The sequence below is a fragment of the Phoca vitulina genome, unplaced genomic scaffold (assembly GCF_004348235.1).
Source record: "Phoca vitulina isolate PV1807 unplaced genomic scaffold, GSC_HSeal_1.0 scaffold29, whole genome shotgun sequence".
Classification (NCBI taxonomy): domain Eukaryota; kingdom Metazoa; phylum Chordata; class Mammalia; order Carnivora; family Phocidae; genus Phoca; species Phoca vitulina.
In genome coordinates, this window is record NW_022589732.1 from 17,981,354 (window position 1) to 18,004,599 (window position 23,246).

Below are 23,246 nucleotides of genomic sequence, written 5' to 3' on the forward strand. Positions count from 1 at the left end.
AACGTCACGCTCACCAGATGCGCCATAATGCTCAGTTTGTGCAGCGATGGCTGCCGGTTGAACAGCACCACATCTCCGTCTATGAGGTGTCTCTCCACGATGTCCCCGTACTTGAGCTCCTGGGCCATCTTTTCCCTATTTCCGTACTTCAGAAACCTAAGTGTATGGTAAGAAACGTGATCTATGAGAGTAAAGCCTCCTCACCAAGTTGCTCCCTCTTCACATCAGGAATCAGTCTCAAAAATGATCACATTGCCCTGAATCGAAGGTGTCTTCACAAGCCCGTCAGTTAAACTATGACACACTGTCAGTATATCTTCATTTCATAAATGTTAAAATATGAAAAGAGTTATGTCTTAGAATCACAGAAATGCAGGAATAAGTCGGCCTCTCCCACAGCACCCTGCTAATATGTTTTTATCTTACGTTTATCCCAGGAGATCAAAAGGCACCAGTGATTAGTGGAAAGCCTGAGTGGGCAAAACAAGGCTGTAAGTACAATAAGTAACCCCACAGAGCCCGTGTGACACAGAAAATGACCGGCTTTCCTAACTCCATGTGTTCTGTCTACCCAGACGCAACAATATATGCTAGGGAACAAATGGACATTTTGTGTATATTCGATGCACAAACACAGCAAATGATGAACCCGTGCTCACTGAAATTTAAACAGTATTTTTCACATGCTAAAATATCACAAACGCTGTATTTTGGACTGTATTCTGTGGCTGAGTATGGCGACCTTGGGCGTGAGAACGTTGTTACATATGGCTAGATTGGGCCAGCATTACCTTTTCATCTGTGTGTGTCTCTGCTGAATGAAATTGGCTCCTGGGTGAACTTCAGGGCCATTTCGAACCAGTTTCCTCAAAAAATTGATGTTTGCTTTGTTCACCTGCACAACCACAATAAAAGACACAAGGATTACCGTCAGGTTTCTGTAAGCTAGCACATTATACTGAGTTGCGTCTCAATCTTTACTTTGCTTGGGTGATTCCAGGAGAAAGAAGGCAGCATGCTGCTGCTTTGGGTCTTGAGTTTAATGACAACAGCGGACCGGCACAGGAGCCCAGCTTCCAATCTGAACTCACCACTGGCAGGGTGAAATGGCCAAGTCCTTTACTGGCCTTTGGTTTCCCTATGAGTGAGATGAGTGGGCTGGACTGAACTGTAGGGACCTTCTGGCACATCCTGTGATCCTAAGAACAGTTGGCAACCTCACTAGCAATGATTTACCATGGGCTCCTGAGGTTTAAAAACTGTGACTCCAGCACCACTAGGCCGTGCTCTTCATTGTCATGTCCTGCAACCTCTCAGACAACAGTCTTGTGGAACCCCATCTCAGAGAAGGAAACTGAATCAGATACATAAAATATCTAAGACTACTTTATACAAGCTTTACCAAAAGCTTCCACGATCTGGGCTAATTATGAATCTTAAAAGCAAAGCCAAAGCCCATATCCTCCTATTATCAGAACTTACAGTTTTCTATACCTCAGTTACTATAAATTCCATTTTATACTCATGATGAGTGTGAGTTAAGTGCAAAGTGGTGCAGCCTTTCTGGTTATGCATCAATAGCCTTAAAATATTCAAAGTAGGGGCGCCTGCCTTCGGCTCAGGTCATGATCCCGGGATTCTGGAATCGGGCCCCGCGTTGGGCTCCCTGCTCAGCGGGAGGCCTGCTTCTCCCTCTTCCACTCCCCCTGCTTCTGTTCCCTCTCTCGCTGTGTCTCTCTCAGTCAAATAAATAAATAAAATCTTTAAAAAATATATATATATTCAAAGTATTTGACTCAGTGATTATAAAGTCTTAAAAATAATAATCCATCCCAAGGAAATTAACTGGGTGTGGTGCTTATCATTTAGTTACTTTAAAAACATGAGGTAGGGGCGCCTGGGTGGCTCAGTCGTTAAGCATCTGACTTCGGCTCAGGTCATGATCCCAGGATCCTGGGATCGAGTCCTGCATCGGGCTCCCTGCTCAGCCAGGAGCCTGCTTCTCCCTCTGCCTGCCGCTCCCCCTGTTGTGCTCCCTCTCCCTCTCAAATAAATATAACCTTAAAAAAAGAAAAATGAGGTAAGATGGAACTAAGAGGTCAAAGACCATACTACTTGGAAAAACCGGTTGCAGCAGCTTATGTCTACGTATCTCTGAGCATATACACACACAGCCAGACACATCTGTGCTTGCACGGTGGCAGATGTTATACACGGTGGTAGACGTATGAAACCAGAAGATAACACACACACCAAACTGTGGGTTGTGTGCATCACCCGGGATTTTCCAACTCTCTTATTGTTTGGAATCTCAAAATAAAAGACAAACACAGAATTGAGTGGCTGAATGGAACTTACCTTCTCAGGAAAAGTAAGAATTTTGGCCACGTGAATGGGCACAGCTACCTCATCGATCCTGAGATTGGGGTCAGGTGAGATGACTGTTCTGCCAGAAAAATCCACTCTCTTTCCTGAGAGATTGCCTCTAAATCGACCTAAATCAACAAAAACACGTCATAGGTCTCCATGGAACAAACGTGTGCTGTTTTGGAATAGTATGACCACAGAGAACTAGGAAAGTCTGTGATTGCCAATTAGATAAGCTGGACATACACTCCAGAAAAAGGTAACAAAGGCAGTAGACTGTCTCCTGCACATTTTGTTGGAAACATACCCTGTTTTCCCTTTAGGCGCTGGACGAAACCTCTGGTCCATTTCTTGGGTGCCATGTTGAGGGGAATGCCTGAGAGCTCGCTGTTAATGTAGAGGGCACACTGTAGTTGCAAGAAATCCCAGTCTTCCATGATCATCTGGGTCTTTGCTCCTGATATCCGATGCTAAAAATGAGCAGAGAATGAGAAAACATGATCCTGGGTCAACCTAACTTTCTTGATGAGAAGTGTTTGCAATAGATAACGCTCCTAAACCTAGCACTTGGAAGTACTGACTTTTTTTTTTTTCATTATGTTATGTTAATCACCATACATTACATCATTAGTTTTTGATGTAGTATTCCATGATTCATTGTTTGTGCATAACACCCAGTGCTCAACGCAGAACGTTGTACTGACCTTTTTAATGACGTCATTTAGGAAAATGATTTCTGTCAATTTCATTGTCAGATCATCTTCATTGGTGCCAGACTTCAAATCGCTCACGACGGAGGGTCTGATACACAAAGGGGGCACTAAAAGTCGTGTGAGAATCAAATCAGAGGGCTTTCCAGCTTCTGGGTTCATTAGAAGTAGAGGGACATCTTCAGCTGGGATTCGTTTGAATAAATTCAGAACTACTAAGGGATTCAAGTTTTCCTATGGAGAGGAGGGAAAAAGAATGGAGAGACACGTTAACTTTCCACAGTTTGGGTAAGGTTTACTTCTCCATGCTCTCTACCCCATTCACCACTTAACTCAGAGTTAACTATACGCGCTGACAGAAATTTCTGTTGGTAACATGCTACGGTGACAGAGCCCTAAACACATACATGCCTTTTATTCCAATTATTTAAGCCAGTAATTCCACTTCTAATTATTCCAAAGGGAATGACTTTAGAAACCAACACAAAGATTCAGCTACAGGGATGTTCCCTAAAGCTGTTAACAGTGAAGAGTTGGAAATAGCCTGATAGGTTGTGGCTAGATAAAATCATAGTATATCCATACATAAGCAACCATGAAGCCATTAAAAAAAAAAAGACACTACAGAAATGTAGCTATTGCCATGAAAGCTGTTCATAAAATACTGGTAAATGAAAGAAGCGTGTGTACGTTATGATCTCATTTCAGGGGAAAATGTACATCTGTACAGAAAAGAGAAAATGGATGTTTAGCAAGCTGTTAATAGTACTGTCTGCAGGTGAGTGGAATTATAATTTTTTTGCTTCTTTGTTTACATTTAAATTTTCTGCAGTGGGGCGCCAAGATGGCTCAGTCAGTTAGGCGTCTGCCTTCGGCTCAGGTCATGATTCCAGGGTCCTGGGATTGAGTCCTGCATCAGGCTCCCTGCTAAATTGACCTAAATCGACCCTGCTCAGCAGGGAGCCTGCTTCTCCCTCTCCCTCCCGCTCCTCCTGCTTGTGTGCTCTCTGTCAAATAAATAAATAAAATCTTGGGGCGCCTGGGTGGCTCAGTTGGTTAAGTGACTGCCTTCAGCTCAGGTCATGATCCTGGAGTCCCAGGATCGAGTCCCGCATCGGGCTCCCTGCTCAGCAGGGAGTCTGCTTCTCCCTCTGACCCTCCCCCCTCTCATGCTCTCTATCTCATTCTCTCTCAAATAAATAAATAAAATCTTAAAAAATAAATAAAATCTTAAAAAAAAAAAGCATTAAAAAATAAATTTTCTGCAGTGAACTTACATCGCCTTCGTATTTTTTTTGAAGATTTTATTTATTTGAGAGAGAGACAGAGAGAGTGAGAGAGAAAGAGAGCACACGAGCAGGGTGAGGGGCAGAGGGAGAAGCAGACTCCCCACTGAGCAGGGAGACCGATACGGGACTCGATCCAGGGACTCCAGGATCATGACCCGAGCCGAAGGCAGACGCCCAACCGACTGAGTCACCCAGGCGCCTGCCTTCCTATTTTTTTTTTTAAAGATTTTATTTTTCATTTATTTGAGAGAGAGTGAGAGCATGAGCGGCGGGAGGGGAGAGGGAGAAGGAGACTCCCCGCTGAGCAGGAGGCCGGAAGAGGGGCTCCTTTCCAGGACCCTGGGATCATAACCTGAGTTGAAGGCAGACACTTAACTGACTGAGCCACCCAGGCGCCCTATATTGCCTTTGTATCAACTTCATTTTATAGAAGTGTTATGCTATAACAACTTCCTCATAAGAACTACATGCATGATCAGAGAAACTCAAAGATCAAAGGTAAGAATAGTCAGCTTGTGTCTTGTTGCTGAAAATTACATCTTCTTGGGATTAAATACTGTGTGACAAAGAATATGTGTTACAAGCAGAACGTGCTATGCGTAACTTAATGAGACAGGGAACAAAGTTAAGAAGAAATGTTTGAAAATCCACTGCCCTTAGGACACTGTCACAAGAGGATATTTCTGTGGGCCCGCCCTGGAGAAGGCAGTGGACTTGGGGAGAAAGAAGGAATGCTGCCTGAAGTTTTGCAGTCCGGGTCCCTGCCCGCAGAATTCCCTTCCTCAGCTTCCCTGCCTCCCAGCAACGTGCACCTCACGGCCACCTGAGGCAGTCGGACGATATCTAACGAAGAGTTCTAGGAACAGGATGAAGGCCAGATGTCCCTTGCAGTACCAGGGTCAGTGCTAGACAAGAACATCACGGAACTGAAGGCTGTTGCAGGAGGGCAGGAGGACTGACAAGAGTCTGGAGACCAGTTCCTGGCCAGAGCCCTTACTCCAGAATGATAGAACACTTGCCTCCCAAAGGGCACAGGGAAGAGAGCCCTGATTTATTGTTATGTACTAGGAAATGGAAGTCAGGGACCACTGGAGAGACAGAAAGAAGGGCTGTTGGGTCCAAGGCACAATATCTAAACAGCCAGGGCTCCCTGGTGGAGCGTGGACTGCCCTAGGTGGCACAGAGAAGCTTGGCCTGCCACTCAATCTGCTGGGGTTGCTATGGAAGGCATTTCTACCTGGTGGGGAGGCAATACTGATGCTATCTATGGAAAGACTCTTTTCCCCGCCCCCCCCTTTTTTTAAAACAGGCTCCACCCCCAGTGTGGAGCCCAATGCAGGGCTTGAACTCAAGACCCTGAGATTGAGACCTGAGCTGAGATCAGGAGTCGGACACCCAACCGACTGAGCCACCCAGGCGCCCCTCTATGGAGAGACTCTTATCTGCAGGTCCACCAACTCCTGGATTTGCATTAAAACAGGGAGTGGATATACACTAGTCTTCTGGAGATAGAGTCCAGAGTTTTTGTTTAATTCCTAAAGAGGTCTGTGACCCAGAAAAGGTCAAGAACCACTGCTCTAAGGTTTCCTCTAACTCAAGGATGCTATGCTGCCCATAAAGGCACGTGAGGTTCCACACTCCTGGAAATTAAACGGGTAGGTAAGCATGTCAGGATGTGGACCATCCTGAGTTTAATGAGCTTCAGGGCAATACACCCACCTGTCTGCACGACACCCCTCTCCACAAAAGGTAAAAGGGACTCATTGATGCTTTGTTCACTTAGGTGACTAAGGGGCCCTCTCTGAGGAAGGGCCATTCGGAATCAGGCAATGGTGAATTCCTGTTTCGCCCCCTCCCTCCTTTCACAGCTGGTGTAAGAACCAGGATGAGTTGATGGTCTCTGACAACTTTGGAGGCCCTGCCACTGCTCCAAGCACTGTAAAGTCCTCAAACAGGACCTCAGAAAAACGGATCTTGTTACAGAGCACACTTAAGGAGAAACCAACAGAAACACAAGATGGAACACAGGTGTTACATGAGGCACAGACAATGGACATGCGGTTGAGAAAAGGGTGAGATCAAAGGGTGGGAAGAGCAGAGGCTGCAGGGAAGAAGCTAAGGCAAGGGGGCGTCTGGTGAGGAGGGGGAGGGAGCAGAGTCAGTAAGCCAAAGGGACACTGAGTCCCAGCATACACGTGGGGAGGGGAGGAAGCCTCACCTGTCTTTACCATGACTGTCATTACTTATTTTCTTTATAATTTTGTTGTAAATTAAATCATACAGTTGCACTAGAGAAGTTTGTTTTCATTTGTTAATTTTTAAAGGTTACTTAAGTAATCTCTACACCCAACATGGGGCTCGAGCTCACGACCCCAAGATCAAGAATCCCACACTCTTCTAAGCCAGCCAGGCACTCCTGTCATTATTAAAGCTTTTTTTTTTTTAAGAGAGGGAAAGAGCGAGAATCTTAAGCAGGCTCCAAGCCCAGTGTAGAGCCTGACACGGGGCTTGATCTCACAACCCTGACATCATGACCTGAGCCAAAATCCAGAGTCAGACGCTTAACTGACCGAGCCACCCAGGCACCCCCATCCTGTCATTAGTATCATGATAATGTCAGTAGCAGTGCTAGGTACAGCAACTGGGTAATATGCTCTACGCGCTTGCTCTGCACCAGGCACTGTGCTAAGCACTTTACCTGGAATTCATCTCTTTTTTTTTTTTTTTTTTTTTTTTTTTTATTTTTTTTATTTTTTTTAAAGATTTTATTTATTTATTTGACAGAGAGAGACACAGTGAGAGAGAGAACACAAGCAGGGGGAGTGGGAGAGGGAGAAGCAGACTTCCTGCCGAGCAGGGAGCCCGATGCGGGGCTAGATCCCAGGACCCTGGGATCATGACCTGAGCCGAAGGCAGACGCTTAACGACTGAGCCACCCAGGCGCCCCCTGGAATTCATCTCTTAATCCTTACAACAGCCTTAAAGCAGATACTCCTGTAATCCCTGTTGATAGCTGAGGAAACTCAAGTCCAGGTTGGGTCACGTGTCTAAAGTCACAGAACAAATAAGCAGCAGAAATGGGCTCTAATCTCCCATCTGACCCCAAAGTCAAAGCTCCTCACTACCCTAAACCACCTCTAGGGTGTCAATCTGGGCAGAGTGGGGTGGGGTACACAGGGTGGTGGTGGCATTGGGGCATGACCTGAGCGCCAAGCTGGACGCTCTAGACTAGTGACTTAAACGGGAGGGGGTTACCTGTAGATCCGAGTCATTCAGGAGACTCTGCCCAAACAAGATGCCTCCCAGGCCCTACGGGAGTACTGCGCTACTGTCGAGAGTGTGTGGAGCAGAGACAGTGGCTGCCGGTCCCGGGCAGGGAGCTGGCCGTGGTTAAGTAGTGGTGTGGTGCCAGGGAGGCTGATCCAGGAGCAGCAGAGGGCATGCAGGGGGACGGCAAGTAAGGCTGCCCCCAAGAAAGCCCGGACACCCCTCAACCTCACAGACTGAGGCTGCTCCCCAGGCTCCTGACCGCTTTCTGCACAGTCGCGAGCCTGCAAAGCGCCTCTCTCACAGCTGTACAAGGGCAAGGTCATCTTCTTTAGCTCACACCCTCACTTCCTCTGCAGTAGCTTCGTCCTAACTGCCTTGAAGACACTTCTGCTTGAACCAATCGCTGACACCGTCTCCCCATTTCCAGGATCACTTTCATTTTCCAGAGGCCTGTGCACATGCTCACTCCCCTCTGACAGCTCCCTCTCCCACACATCTCCCTGGTGGTTGGTCATCAACTGCTGCCCTTCTTACCGCACACAGTGACTCTGGTCTCTGGCTCCTTTATTGCCACCTAGGCTCAGGGTCTGTTTTCCTTGCAACCCGCCCCCCCCCATCAAGACAGAACTTACATATATTAAATTGTACAAATCCTAAAGAGATTGACACATTTTTACACATATACACCACACACACTAGTGTTCAGATCAAAATATAGAATATTTTCATCTGTCCATAAAAGGATCCTGATACGTCTTTTCAGTCAGTACCAAGCCCTCACCCCAGGGGTAACTGCTCTCCTCACATCTGTCAGCAAAGATCAGTCAGGCCTGTTCTTCCTTGGCTCCACATTCCCAGAGCAGGCTGCACTCTACACTAAGCTCTCACTTGTCTGGTCTCCAACACTCTAGTTCCCTTGGCTACAGTCTTCTGGATCATCTCAGGCAAGGCTGTCTCAAGCGCTACTGAAGATTACACAGGAGGCAATCCATGTGAAGAGCTCGGACAGTGCCCATCCCTAACAGCAGTTGCTGAAGGCAGGGTGCTTTTATTAGCACTTGCTGGTCTTTCAGAGCCTCAGCTTCAGAATCAGCCTAGACACTGTCGCCTGGACATGCTGAGCTCACTGCCCTTGACTCTGTAAACCTGACTCACCCAGATCCCACCACATCTTTCCTCAGTCTTCCCTAACCAAGTCCAAAGTGACATCTTCCTCTCGATTTCCCACTGAGCTTCCTGTCTCTGCCACTCGTATGATGGTCAACACTCTGCCCTAGGATATCAGTTATCTTTTCATAGACTAACTGCTTGTGACACATCTAAACTGTGGGACCAGTGACAGCAGACCCACCATCTTGCAGTTCCTGATGCTCCCATAAGTCTGATAGAACTTGGTACTCAGGAACCATTCAACTCATTTGTTAGTCTCGTATACTACCAATTCTAGACTGTACTGTGGGAATTAAATACTAATCGAAATCAGAGCAAGGCAGAATAGGGTACCTCATAAAATCCTACTAGTTAAGTCTGTGCCAAGTAAAGTAACGGGAGTTACCTACAATTTCTTAAATCTCAGTACCCATATGAGAAACAGCATCTCTCAATTTATGACCTATATAGCCCCAATCTCTTACGATAAAACACGTTACCTGTACGATTAAAAATGCGTGCGTTAGGGGCGCCTGGGTGGCTCAGTCGGTTAAGCGGCTGCCTTCGCCTCAGGTCATGATCCCAGTGTCCTGGGATCGAGCCCCGCATCAGGCTCCCTGCTCAGCAGAGAGCCTGCTTCTCCCTTTCCCTCTGCCTGCCGCTCTACCTACCTGTGCTATCTGTCAAATAAATAAATTAAAAAAAAATCTTAAAAAAAAAAAAAACATTAGTTATAAGGCCAGTCTACATTAAACATCGTGTAACATAAGCACTTGTCATGAAGTATTCCTAGAGATCTAACTTAATCGGACTTCTCATCTTGAAAGAGGTGTCCATTAGAGAGAGGGAGGGGGTGAGAATGGGTGTGTGTGATGCAGGGGGAGGCAGGCAGAGGGCAGACATGCGTTTTCAGGCTCACCTGTGCCCTTCCCAACAGTGGTTCTACTTCTTTGTTATGCTCGATGGCTGTTTCAAAAGACTGAAGGAAATTTGATACGATAGGATCCACCACTTTTTTGTTGGTCTTGTACTTCTCATGAATTATCTTCAGTAATCCGCATTTCTTTACGGTACCTGTTAGGAGTGAATTTATTTACCAAGATTGGACTAATGAGGTACTTGGGTCAGGCTGCCCTGAGATTGTAGTCTGGTTAATGAGGTCGCTGAAAATGCATTTGCCAACAGGGCATCAGTTGCTAGGCTCTAAAGCCTTATTTGCAAGAAAAAAACCTGACTTCCCAACACTGCATGAAACTAATAAGCTAAATGGACCAAAGTGAATGCAAAGGGCTTTACTAAGCCTTTTACGCATCCTGCTCACCATTAAAAGCGCCACAGTAATGGCAGATGTTCTTCTTTCGGCACTTATCAGAGATTTTCTTCTTCAGTCCACGTTTCTGGAGGTAGGTCAGGCCGGGCCTCTTCAGATAATCCAGAAACTGCTTCTTCTCCTCCTGGGACAGCATGATGTGGCAGCAGGTTTTACAGATCATCTTTTAAAAATTAAAACAGATAAAAGGATGAGAGATGAAAAAGCCTTTTAAAAATGTCACCCCTACCTAAAAAAAAAAAAGTCACCCCTACCCCTACCTCTTGCCCAGGACATGGAAACTGAGCGACATGCCCAGAGATACGCACAGAGAGGTGGCTGATGTTCACCAGAATGCTAGCTGTAGTCATAGCTGGCTGGTAGGATTTTTGCTAATTGATTTTTTAACTTTGTGCTGTTTTGTACTGCTGGATTTACTGTTATTTTTCATAGCGTCTACCTACCACCTACTCAAGAAAAATCAAAGAATAAAGAATCCTTACGCAGTTTAACTTACTGCAAGATGCAATATTACGTGTGTAATGTAAAAATTCTCCCTAGATGTATCCCCAACCACTCCCAATTCCTAAGCTCACTCCAATGTCCCTGAGCAGTAATTCCTAAGTTTATGCCTTGAAAACGAACACGTCTGCGCCTACCTGTAAGATGCCGATAACTGCTCTGAAGTAGCCCACGTGAAAGCATGGCAACTCCAAGTCAATGTAGCCGTAGTGGCCCAGACAGTCAGCCAAGTTTTTCCCACAGGTTTCGCAAGGACGGTCCTTCTCACTTGTACCCTTTGGATAAAAGCACACCCAATTATTAATGGAGACCACTGGACGGGAAAGTGGGACCGGGTGACTCTGAGTCAGAATCACCTGAGAAGGTGCAGAGTATTCACATCCCATTGACCAAAGGCTGGAGTCCCTGAGATGGTGCAGGAGGCATAAGGGAGATGGAAAGAAGCTCTTGCTTCTTCCAACCTGGCAAGTCATCAGTTTCATCAGCATGTCAAGACACACGAGCTGGGAGGGGGTGGGGACTTACCATCCTATGGTCAAGCACACCATACAGCAAGGGAGCGTGGTTGTTGTCCTGGCTGTACAGGTTCTTACTCACAACCTGGATGTGGGCCTGCTGGCGCATCTCCTCAGGGGACTTCATTCCAAAACAGATGTGGCTTCTGGAATAAAAAGAAACGGGAGCTGGGGCGCCTGGCTGGCTCCATCAGTAGAGCATATGACTCTTGATTTCGGGGTTGTGAGTTCAAACCCCACATTGGGCATAGAGCTTGCTTCATTAAAAATAACAACAACAACAAACGGGAACAATTATGTCAAAACCACTTACCAAAAATGGTGATTGCAGTGACCCATCATAACCAACCTTACTCTTCCAACTGTTTACAGGCTCTTCTCCATTATTAAATATATTCAAGTCTCTCCCATTTTTCCTTGGTAAACACCCCTTCATCCCCCTGAAATCATTTCCATTCTTACTATCAAATGAATGGTGTTCACCAAGGTCACCGAGCCCACCTGCTTGCTAAATCCTGGTAAGAATGTGCTCATCTTACCACTCTGCAGTGCTGGATGTTAACTCCGCCTTCCCCCTTATCCTGAAATATTTTCCTCTTACAGCCTTGGGGACACCACATACTCTCTCTGTGTCCCCGTGCCATCTGTTCCTTCTTTTGTGGTTGCTTCTTCTACTCCATCCCTTAAATATTCTGATCTCTCCTCACCTAGGGATGCGACCCTCAACCCCTTCTTTTCATTCTAGGCATCCCTCCTGAGTGATTGTGTCACTCAGGTATATGTTAACGTCCATGTAATCCCCATCTTTAGACCAGCTACTGCTACTCCGCGGGAGGCTGTCTAGACACCCGTTCCGCGCAACTGCACAGGCACCTCAAACTCGACACATCTAAAACAGGACCCGACACTTTCGTCCCCAAATCTGCTCCTTCAATCATCTGACCAGCAAACTGGGGACTTACTGTGTGCCAGGCACCATCTTGAGGAGCTGCGGATACAGATTAGATGAGACAGACAAGGTCCCTGCCAACATGGAGCTCACAGTTCAGGGTGGGCAAGACAGACAGTAAGCAAATACATACACAAAAGTGAACAGATACAGAGAATGAAAATGAGATGAAGTGGTAGAGAGTCTGAGGAAACTACGTTCTGGGGTCAGAAAGCCCCTGTGTAAAACTGACACTGAAGCTGAATTCTGAGTAAGAGGGAGCCAGCTTTAAGATGGGACGGAGATGCAGCATTTGAAATAGAGAATCATTAGGGCAAGGGTCCCAGAGCCAGCACAAGCTTGGCATTCAAGAACCAAACCAACCAAGTCAGTATAATAGAGTGCAGAAAGCTAATGGTACAAGATGAAGCCAGTGCGGCGTACGGGGTCAGGTCATGCTGGGCTTGGGAACATTGGTATAGAATTTACATGTTAGTGCAATAGAAAGCGGCTGGAAGGTTTTAAACTGAAGAGTCAGAAATCTAATTTGCATCTTAACAGGCTGTCTTGGGCTGCTTTGTGAGAACAGATTACATCTGAATATGGGTGGGGTTTGGGGTGGGCAGGAGGGGCCGGGGTGAATATGGAGAGATCACCTGCGAGGATTCCTCCAGGTAAGACACTTGTTCCCCATGAATGGCAACCATCCAAACAACTGCCCAAGCAAGAAATTCTCTGTGTCAATCTCATTTCTCCCTTCTCTCGTTCCTACTACTCCTGTCAATTTTACACCCTAAACCGCTCTGAAATCCATCTCTCCAATGACACTACCACAGGACATCATCATCCCCTGCGTGGACCCCTGCAGTGGCATCCAAGGACTCCCTCTTATTCTGTCCCCCAAGAATCAAGAGACCTTCCAGAAAAGGAGAACTCTTTTATCAAGACACTCCCCTGCTTAAAACGCTTCAGAGGTTCCTCGGCACAAAGGTGCCAAGATAATTCTGGAACACAGCTTCAGATCTCCTGCTTTCTTCTCATCACCCCTTTCTCCCTCCAGTATGCTCCTTAAAGGCTGTTTGGTCTGCATTCTTCTGCTCGAATCTCTTTCTCATTAGGTGTTCTGAAAATAACTATACCTATGCTTGTCCTTGCACTTGTCAACACTGACTTGTCTATCTTCTCCAACTAGAAGAGGCAGTAAGGTCTTATTCGTGTCCTAGCCCTAAGGTTTATGCCTGGGCCTAGCACACAACACCTTCCTCAGTTAAGCGTCTGTTACAAGAATGATTGGTTCATTTTTCCCGTGTAAGCTCTAAGGGGAGGCCACGGCCTGATAAATAAGCTCTGAAGGAGAAGGTCCAGAAGAGCAGCCTCATTTCTGAGACTGCTACACATCGCCCAATGGTACAGCTTTCTAACTGGAAACTCTATCCTTTCCGTCAGCAAACACTGCCTCCGTGCTACATGCTCTGCAGCAAAACCAGAATTAGACACATTCCCCGCCCCAGATTGCTCCCCACGCTGCAATGGCAAAAAAGATTGGCCGGAAGAGGCCATCGTATGACCTCCGGAGGACTCGTGCGTAGGTCCACGGTGCGCGCATCGCCACGGCTCACGTCACATCCCAAGCCCAGGGACCACCCCCGGCCTGCAGTCCCCCAGGTGCTGGACTGCTCTCTGCCTGACCAATTTTCTTTGACCTACCCTGATACTTCTGATCTTTGCCCACACCTTCCGCTGACTCCTGGCCCTCCCCTTCCAATGGACTCTTCGAGACCCGGGACCCCTGACCCCGCACCCCCTGCCCTTCATTTCTCCACCCTTTGGCCATTCTTGCTCCTCCTTACATTTTCTTGGCGACATCCGTCTCTCGGAACTGTTCCTTCACCATGGTGACGGCTGCCGGGGTACCCTCCTCGATACTCCGGGAGCTAGACTAGAGAAACGTAGCTCGCCGTACCTCCCAAGGGGGCTTCTCGCCTCGTTGCTAACACCTCGGCGGCATCCTGTCGGCCACCGTAGAGCGCCCCACGTGGTCGCTTCCTCTTCCGCTACTCGCCGGCGCGTCTGTCAGTCAAGAGAGGGCTTCGGACAGGGCGCTTTCTGCCTTCTCCCTACACTGCCATCTTGCGGCACCTCTTTGAAACAGCACCGGGGCCTGTTCTGTGATTTCAAAAGCCCTTTAGCGGTTCGTTTCTCCAGGTCATGTGACCCCTGCGGAGTGATTGCAACGCCTTGCCTCAGAACGTTTAGGCAATCAGAGGGACAAAAACTGCATAAAATGGAAAATCGTCATTATCAACATCAATACCATCTTAATTAAGACCCTCTGATTTTTTTAAGTAAAGGGGAAGACTAAAATGAACCTGCCCAGGGAACAGAGGTACAAACTGGAAGACCACCAAAGGAAATAAAGAGGTCAGAAACACGGCCATGCATGCAGTTTACAAAGTTACTTTAAAAAAGAAAAGGGGGAGCCTGGGTGGCTCAGTTGGTTAAGCGACTGCCTTCGGCTAAGGTCATGATCCTGGAGTCTCAGGATCGAGTCCCGCAAAGGGCTCCCTGCTCAGCAGGGGATCTGCTTCTCCCTCTGACCCTCCTCCCTTTCATGCTCTCTCTCTCTCTTAATAAATAAGCAAAAACCTTAAAAATGAAAAATGAATTAAACTTATATTATTGATAACAAAAACAGAAGCTGTAAATCTGCGAAAAGTCAGTCATGGTGAGCAAGGGAAACAAGATGAGGGGAGAATAAGAATTGAAGATCATTAATGTATTGAGGAAATAAACTGCTTGCCCACAGTCTGTGACAACCTGTGGGAGGTGATCCTAGCGTGACATCTCAGCACATGATACTACCAAGGAAACCACACTACTGTAGGATCTAGTGCTACAGAGCCTGAAACTTCTTTACTATTTGTGAGACACTCTAGACAGAACCAAATCAAGTGGTTCAACTCCTTTGAGTTTTAAGAAGGGATGCTATTCAAACTCCATGCATCGTCATTAGCAAAACACAAATGTAACAGACAAAAAGCAAAGCAAATCAGACTTTACTTATTTCAGCAGTTAATCACTTAAAATCCCTTTGGAATAATGTAGACAATACTATACTGACACGATTCGACGAGTGGCTTTTATCATATAGAGGTTAGAAGCAAGGTTCTGGAACCACGGTGCCTCCCTGGGTACCACCACCTAAAGTTGTGTGACCTTGAGAATGTTATTTAGTCTCATTGTGTCTTAGTTTACCCATCTTGTAAAGGGGGTAAGTAATCAGTACCTTACTTCTTAGAGTTAGCGGGGAGGTCAAATGGCAAAATGAGTGTGAAAGTAATTAGAATGTAACAGGCACATAGCAGTCACTCAATGAATATTAAGTATTGTTATTCTGAAAAATGTAGGAAAGCTATCCTCAAAGCCTGCACCTTTGTCTCCTTTGCCACACTGACCTTTAGAGGTCCTAATGTCTCTTTTTGAACATGCACGTATGTTCTTTATTTTTGCATGACCCCGTCACTTTAAACAACTAACAAATTTATGGATCAAACACTGATAAAAGCTCATTTGTGAGGGTAAGGACTAAGATTTTCAGAAAAACACAAAGGAAGAATTTTTTATTTTTCATACAGAAAATTACCAGAGACTCAAAAAAAAAAAAAAAAAAGCAATACTTAGCAATAACCTAAAACGGTCAGTTTTGTGTAGTTGAAATAACAAAGGTTTTGAGTCGGGTTTCTGCAGTTTCCCTCGTTATAAAATGAAGAGGCTGGTCGACAGGATCTCCTAAACTGTAATTCGATTTACCATAATTCTAAGTACGGGATATTCAGGACAACGAATTGAACTGAAATTGAACATGTGCTCGCGTAAATCTAGTCCGCGGGAGCTCCCTGGGGGCGGGCCTTAGGCACTTTCAGTCCGGCATTGGTGCGGCCGCCCTCGCGGGCCTGGCCACGCCCCCTCGCCGGCGGCGCTCGGGGGCCTTCCGTGCGCATTGATATGATTGGCCGGCGGAGAGTGGCTCTCTTTTCCTCCCCGGCTGCTTGAAGCTTGGCCGCCATCATGGTGAGTCTCCCCAGACCCATGCAGTTATCCGGCGCGTATCTGAGCCATCCTTCGTCCCCGGGTCCTGCCGTTTGTGCTACGGCCGCCCGAAGTCCCGTCGCTCTTTTTTTGGCTGTGTCTGACGGAGGCTGGTTGCCGAGAGTCCCGGAGCCGTCGGTGGGGAGTCCGGGCTGTGCCGCGGACCCGGGCACGTCGGGCTTCAGAGTCCACGGCTTGGGGACTGCGAGGGCGCCTGCTGCGTTTGTCGGCTTCGTGGAGCCTAGTGGATTGGGCGGGGTGGGGTGAGACCCATCTCACCTGCGTTCTCAGTTTGGGATAGGCGGCTTGGAGGTGATGGCAACCCAGGAGGTGAAGTGGGTGCCGGCGGCGCCCGGGCGAGTCGTGGCGAGTGAAGCTGTTCGCATGTGTAAGCTAAAACATTGTGAGCCGTACGGAACCTCTTGTACTGTGCGGAAACCGAGGCCCTGGAAAGGGAGGCCTCTAGAAAGCTTGCCTTAAGTACATGAGGAGTGAGCTCTGTCAGTAAAGGCTCAGCACCTATTTCTAATTCGACCTTATCTGCAAGGCCCCTCTTCCCTCCAGTCTTTTCAAGAGTTGAGGACTGTTCAAGTCAACTTACTTTGGTGTGGTTTTGAAATCTAGCAACCAGTCGTTGCCACGAAGGCCTCTGCTTTGTCTCCTTTTTGGGTAAAATTTCTTTTTAGTGTAAGCATGCTGAATGGCCACGTTCCTCGGTGGTTACTTGTGTAAAAGCTGTTGGGCCATTTAGAAGGGAGTAGGTTTTCTTGTGGGGTGTAAAATTGGCCGTGCAAGACTGGTAGTTGACATGCAGATAGTGGCAGCGTTTGTGTCAAACTTGTGAGGGTGTTACAAACGTAGTTGAGACTAAAGGTCTGTGCAGGTCGAAGTAGTTTTAATCCACAGAAAGGGTTCTTATGTGAGGGTGTTTTTTTTTTTTTTTTTAATTGCCCCTAAGGGGACAGTGCAAAATCCGGAGGCATTTTTGATCAAAACTGGAGTTGGGGGTGCTACTGGTCTCTAGTGGTTAGTCCCCGTAGAGAAGTAGTGGGACCAGAGTAGTAGTGTTGAGATTGAGAAACCCTGCTCCAAAGTGATGCCCACAGCAAAGTGAAGATTCCAGAAAGCTTTGGAGTGCGTTCTCTTAGTACTGAGCGTGTTAGACGTGTCTTAGGAGTTAGGCACTGGGAGTGTGTGGGTTTTTCTTTTCATGGAAGCATTCCCGCAACTAGCTCATGTGGTTCTTCAACATTTGAAATGTGGCGCCTGCAGCTGCAGAACTGCATCTTAAATGGGACTTCATGTTTATGAGTTGTCCACTTATGGCTCGTGGGTACCCATTGGCAGTGCTGTATCTTGGAAAAATCTCAGCAGGCTCAAGAAGAGGTTGAGTGGATCATTAACTAGTGCATTATGTGTGTTTTTAGAACGACACAGTAACTATCCGGACCAGGAAGTTTATGACTAACCGACTACTTCAGCGGAAACAGATGGTAAGGAAGGGCACATCAAAGTTTCATTGTTTGTTGCTTCAAAAGACTCATTTTGTAATAATAAGCACTAATATCTGTTACTTCTTTTTAGGTCATTGATGTTCTTCACCCCGGAAAGGCAACAGTACCTAAGACAGAAATTCGGGAAAAACTAGCCAAAATGTACAAGACCACACCAGATGTCATATTTGTGTTTGGATTCAGAACCCATTTTGGTGGTGGCAAGACAACCGGCTTTGGCATGATATATGATTCCTTGGATTATGCAAAGAAAAATGAACCCAAACACAGACTTGCAAGAGTAGGTGTTCTCATTGTTCAACAGCTGCTGAAGACTGTTTTTTAACAGCATTGTGTTGTGGGTGCAGTGGAATGAGCAAGAGCAAGCAGACTGGGGAGGGACAGCCCTCAGACTTAAGGAACTAAAGTGGTTGAGAGAGAAGGTTTTTTGATAAATGTACAGATAGAGTACAGGGCTTCAGTAATGGGGTCTGCAGCTTTTGAGGAGGTGACCTTTGAGCTGGGTCTAGAAGGACAAGTAATGTAGTACTTGTGGAGATAGGAGCTGGAAATAGGGGGATGGGTTTGGAAGGGTTGGCACCCAGTTGAGATCCTTAATTCTAAAAGTCTGAGTTTGATCATTTCCTGAGTGACAAGCACTAGAGTGAACTACAGCAACGAGCTGAGCAAGCTCCCTTAGATTCCAGATCATAAGCTGCAGATTGTTATTTTGAAGTACTACTTGTGTTTTTCTCTAACTCTTCACTGCCATCAGGTAAGTCTTCCAGTAGAACACCTGTGAGGGAAATCATGGTGGTGTGGTAGACAGATGCTGCGCTCTTTAGTTGGGTAGTCTGAGAGGCCTTGCTAAGGAGGTGACCTTTAAGCTGAGATCTGTGTGAAGATTTGGGAGCAGTCTGGGCAGCAGGAACGGCAAGTGCAAAAATGGGCAGAGTGAAGATGAGTAGGTTGGAGTGTTGAGAGCACATCTGAGTACTGTGCCACTGATTTGTACATATTGTGTCTCAATTGGATTACCTTTCTTGTTTTAGTAGAAACAAGTATTGTTAAATGTACTTGAAACAATTTTGATTTGGGAAGCTGCATTTCTTGAGCTACCTGACTTGGTTATGGTCCCTCCCAGATTAGTTAATGCTGAGTTGATGTTTGCAAGTCACTTAAAAGGTACTCCTTTTTCCTTTAGCATGGCCTGTATGAGAAGAAAAAGACATCAAGAAAACAGCGAAAGGAACGCAAGAACAGAATGAAGAAAGTCAGGGGGACTGCAAAAGCCAATGTTGGTGCTGGCAAAAAGGTATTGTTCATCAAGGAGAATACAGAAATGTCGTTGCAGGTCTTTAGTTTCTAGAAAGGAGGGATTTGTTTTTTAATAACCTTTTTTTAATGTTTTTTCTTTTCCCACTTCTTCTGGATTACAGAAGGTAACGTGTTTTGAGACGCTACATGATGTAGTATCTTAACACCTCACTAGAGTAGCTTTGCCCACCCTTTGTCAGCTCACAGATCAGCACAACACAGGGGCCACATCGGTTCAGTGATCCTAGTGGGCACCTTGGAAGCCCTGTCAGGAAAAGTGTCCATTTTACTGCGAATTGGTTTGGACTGTTAAAGGGGAAGATTAAACTTACTTGCTTAAAACAGATAACTTGTTTAAGAAGCAGTTGAATCAATGTGGCCCGTGTTTCCCTGGCATGCTGGAGAGGCAGTTGGGATCTCACTTGCTTTCCTCTCCAGTTAGCCAAGACTTAAGTGATTTTAATGATAAGCAGCTTTTTACCAGCTTTGCTAGCTAACTGTAAATAATAGTTGAATGGAATTAAGGTGTTGGGTTGTTAAATTAACAAATAATCAAGTGTTCTGTGAACTTTTTTTTTTTTTTTTGCCTTTTCCCTCTACTTTCTTGGATTTCTTGTTCATCAGAAATGAAGTGTCTAGCAGGTACTGAGATTGTGAGCACGGTGTGGGGATGCATCACCTTCACTGAGTTTGCTTTGATGCTTTGCATGTTGGCTTTTGGACAACAAGAGTTTTACGTAGTATGATCTCTTATATTTGTTTTAAAATGGCATATTATGAGGAAGGGAGAGAAACTTTTAATCACGTTTATTTTGGAAATTCAAAAATGCATGTTATGTTGCGAAGTGACCTGGTGGAGGAAGGTGGGTACTCTACTGAGTAGGCATCTTTTAACTTGTACTTGGGAAATGCTGTGTCCCAGAGTTACATACCCAGGAAACGGCTTTAGTTAACACAGGGCTTGGGAAGGGGCCTCATTTTGTCATCAGCAGTCTTTCCCTTGGGGACCCCGGGGACTGGTCGATTTCTCTGGCAGCTCTGGTAATAAACTGGTGTAGGAAATCTGGCAAAGTCTCTGTTCAGGAAGTGTTCAATCAAAGCTGCCTTTTACCGTTACATTGTTTTTTATTGATCTCTAATTTTTCATCTGATGTCCATTTTTCTTTCAATTGAAAAAGTTCCAAGGTAATTGTATATTCACACCAAAGCCTCTGATAAATATGCTTTTTTCATAAGTTTTTGGTCAGAATGGTCTACTACCCCATGTTAAATACATTTTTGCACATTTGAGCAGCCTAAACCAGCATGTAAGGTGGGCTTAGTAGAGGGGTTGGGGGTTCGTAGGGTTTTGAAACACTGCTAGTCACTGCCCCTGTGTGCTTCCTCTAACAGTGACTCCCTGCCAGGCAGTAAATCTGGTATGCCTGCCCAGGCCTCCAATTACATGGTCTTTCCAGCCACGGAGTTCTAGTAATGGATGAACTGCCAGAGGAACTACTTGCTGCTTAGAACTGCTCCCTGTTTGTGAGGCTTATACCTATCAACAGAAGTTGCCAAGGTTGCAAAAAAGATTCAGTCAGTGGACTGATCTAGAACCAAGGATGTTTAACCCATTCTTGTCTTCATTCAGTCTTTGGGCTCCATATGTTTGTGCTCGTTAGTGTTCGCCGGTGACGTGTGGAGGGGCTCCCTCTGGGGACCTGAGCCATCACTATTCCTGCTTCAGGTTGCACTGGTGCATTTCACTAGCATAGCTCTGGAAAACTGGCTGGGAAATGAATGCGTAAATAAGCACAAGTATTCTTTGGCTCAAAATAGCCAGGCTTACTAATGTTACTTTTAACTGTTCTTGTTTGGATGTTGGAATTGGTATTTGCTCTTACCTTTTGGGTACAATAGAGTTGTTTTAAATTAAGGAATAAACAGTCTCTTGTTTAAAGAGCGCTTGAAGCATTTTCATTTCAGCCCAGTTCTGCCTTTTAAAAAACTAATTTGCACTACTTTTGGTGGCTGTGAACGGTAGCTTTTAATGTATTGAGCTGAGACAGGTTTTAAAAGACTTGCTTGATCATTTAGAACTCTCTCTTTGAGGTTAGACTCTAGTGTGGGATGATTCCCGGGTCTTTTGATGGTGCTTGTGTGCCCAGCATGATGTTGCTGAGCAGAGGAGGAGGGCTGAGGGTCAGGTATGTGTACTTCATGTATGCGTAGGCAGTGGTAGCCTGGATTGGCACTGCTGTTGGCATGATGATCTCCTCATTGTGAAACCATCATGCCACTTTGTTTACATAAGAACCATACTAATCACATGAGGTATTCTCCAAATTGGGAAGAATAAAAATGAGTGTGTCTCAAGAGCGCTTTGTATACAATTAAAAAGAAAACAGTTATTTCTAAGGTATTTGATTGCATGCATGTAAATGCAGATTATGTTGGAGTTTGAAAAGGGACTATTAATGAAATATTTCTTTTCCTTCTTCCCTCCTTTCTCCCTTCCCTGCCACTGATTCAGTGAGCTGGAGATTGGACAACAGGTATAATTCAAGCTTTTCATGTGGATCATTAGGCTTTACTGATAACAGTAATTCGAAAGTCTAGAGCATGTGAAATAGTTTTGTTTTTTGTGTTTGTTTTTGCATGTGAAGTAGTTTTAGAAGTTGATTTACAAATGCTTTCAAGAATCGTAGCTTTTTAGATACCGGTAGTGACATGGTTTTGTTTTTAAAACAGTAATACTTAATTCTTTATTCCATTTCTAATGTGAATGTTTGCAAGTTTTATTTCTTGATGCTCTCATTGTGTTATGATCACAAACTTAACATTTTAGGTCACTAATACTTGTTTTGCATGAGTGTCATTAATTTTGGAGTTTGCTGAAGATTTTAAATTTTAATTTTTAAGAGTTTTAAAGGTGGTTCACTAACTAAATTTTTCCTTTTCTTTGTTTCACAGAAGGAGTAAAGATGCTGCAGTGGCTTTATCTGGTTGTGCAGATTTTTCATGAGAGGATCAATAAACTAAGAATGTTAACGTGTCTGGTTGTTTGAAATGTATTTGAAGTTTACTGGGAGCGTTATGAAATTACTCTGCTGTAGAGCAGATTTAGATTGCTGCCCAAGTTCACATGTTCCAGTACGCTTTTAGTGAAAACTTGGTATGATTGTCGTTCCTTTTAGTAGCACAAAGATGTGGGTGTGGGGTACCAGCAACACGAGAGCATATAGTGCCAGTCTGGTGTGCTCATTGTTAATACCTGCCGTAAGTCTAGTTGGTCAGTATCTGAAAGACACACTTGAAATCTGAATTCCTTTTGGTCTTCCTAGAACCTGACATCGTTCTTATTACTGAAAAATTACTTGCCTCAGTAGAATATTATTAGAGCACATACTCATTTATCACGAAGTAAACAGGATCTGCCAAAATCATCTGTGCATTGTAGGTTTGTGCTTATGGGATAAGTGAATGGTGTATTATGAGTGGGGAATTTGAAAGGGGTTAGTATAATGAATATTTGGATGTAGTGTGTAATTGCTTGGTAGATCTATATGCATTTGGTGAAACATGGAGGGTTATGTAGTGTCACTTTTTCTATGCTGGATGCCAGTTCTGAGTTTGGTTTTTTAAGGCATCACGGTTGTGGACCTGAGCTGTGGGTTATTGATCAATTGTGTGGCTTTGAGAGATTTTTTTTAAGATTTTATTTATTATTTGAGAGAGAGAACAGCAGGGGGAGTAGCAGAGGGAGAGGGAGAAGCAGGCTTCCCGCTGAGCAGGGAGCCTGATGCGGGGACTCGATCCCAGGACCCTGGGATCGTGACCTGAGCCAAAGGCAGATGCTTAACCGACTGAGCCACCCAGGCGCCCTGGTTTTGAGAGATTTGAGGAGAAGTTGTTTTAGGGTTACTTTGAGGGTTGGGGTGCCTTTTTGAGAGGGTTAGAAAGTGTAGGAGTTGGAGAGCTTGCGTATTTGGGAATGGGGTGAAGAGGCATTAATGGCTTAAGGGTTTTGGATTCCATTTTCCCCCAAAGTTGGTGTAGGATACATGGGTCCATCTGGGAGTCAAGCTTATAAATATGATTAGGAACCATGTAAGTGGATTAAAATCACCAGAGAAACCTCAGGAAGTTGTCAAGGAGTGAAAGACCTGCTTGGTTGGGTAGACAGGGGATTCAGGAAGAAGCAAGAATCGTGATAGCAGAAGGCATGAGAGGGTGGTGGAAGGAATGGTTGCATGTTTTGGAGAACATGATGAGAGGCCTTGACTGAAGAAGGACGTGCAGACCAGAG

General features: G+C 45.5%; 2 protein-coding genes across 7 annotated transcripts in view; one reads left to right on the forward strand and one right to left on the reverse strand.

Moving 5' to 3' along the window:
* POLR3A (RNA polymerase III subunit A) overlaps window positions 1-14,092 on the reverse strand; it is a 50,754-nt gene extending 36,662 nt beyond the window's left edge. For all 3 annotated transcript variants that reach the window (XM_032423613.1, XM_032423612.1, XM_032423611.1), the window contains exons 1-10: window positions 13,910-14,092; window positions 11,142-11,277; window positions 10,754-10,891; window positions 10,107-10,278; window positions 9,705-9,859; window positions 3,072-3,311; window positions 2,675-2,837; window positions 2,359-2,495; window positions 792-895; window positions 15-156 (exon numbers count right to left, since the gene is read on the reverse strand). In XM_032423613.1, the coding sequence (XP_032279504.1) occupies window positions 15-156; window positions 792-895; window positions 2,359-2,495; window positions 2,675-2,837; window positions 3,072-3,311; window positions 9,705-9,859; window positions 10,107-10,278; window positions 10,754-10,891; window positions 11,142-11,277; window positions 13,910-13,953 (1,431 nt within the window). In that variant the 5' untranslated portion in view covers window positions 13,954-14,092. The remainder of the gene's footprint in view (window positions 1-14; window positions 157-791; window positions 896-2,358; window positions 2,496-2,674; window positions 2,838-3,071; window positions 3,312-9,704; window positions 9,860-10,106; window positions 10,279-10,753; window positions 10,892-11,141; window positions 11,278-13,909) is intronic.
* Window positions 14,093-16,060: 1,968 nt separating this feature from the next.
* Window positions 16,061-21,992, forward strand: RPS24 (ribosomal protein S24). Of its 4 annotated transcripts, XM_032423874.1 has the most exons (8): window positions 16,061-16,130; window positions 17,576-17,641; window positions 17,733-17,942; window positions 18,846-18,956; window positions 19,081-19,083; window positions 19,583-19,600; window positions 21,471-21,492; window positions 21,911-21,992. In XM_032423874.1, exons 1-6 carry the CDS (start codon window positions 16,128-16,130, stop codon window positions 19,586-19,588), a joined length of 399 nt encoding a protein of 132 aa, XP_032279765.1. In that variant the 5' UTR covers window positions 16,061-16,127; the 3' UTR covers window positions 19,589-19,600; window positions 21,471-21,492; window positions 21,911-21,992. The 4 variants fall into 4 exon arrangements, with proteins under 4 accessions (XP_032279765.1, XP_032279768.1, XP_032279767.1 ...); XM_032423876.1 differs by lacking the exon at window positions 19,583-19,600 and having other exon boundaries at window positions 16,064-16,130; XM_032423875.1 differs by lacking the exon at window positions 19,081-19,083 and having other exon boundaries at window positions 16,064-16,130.
* The last annotated feature ends 1,254 nt before the right edge of the window (window positions 21,993-23,246 follow it).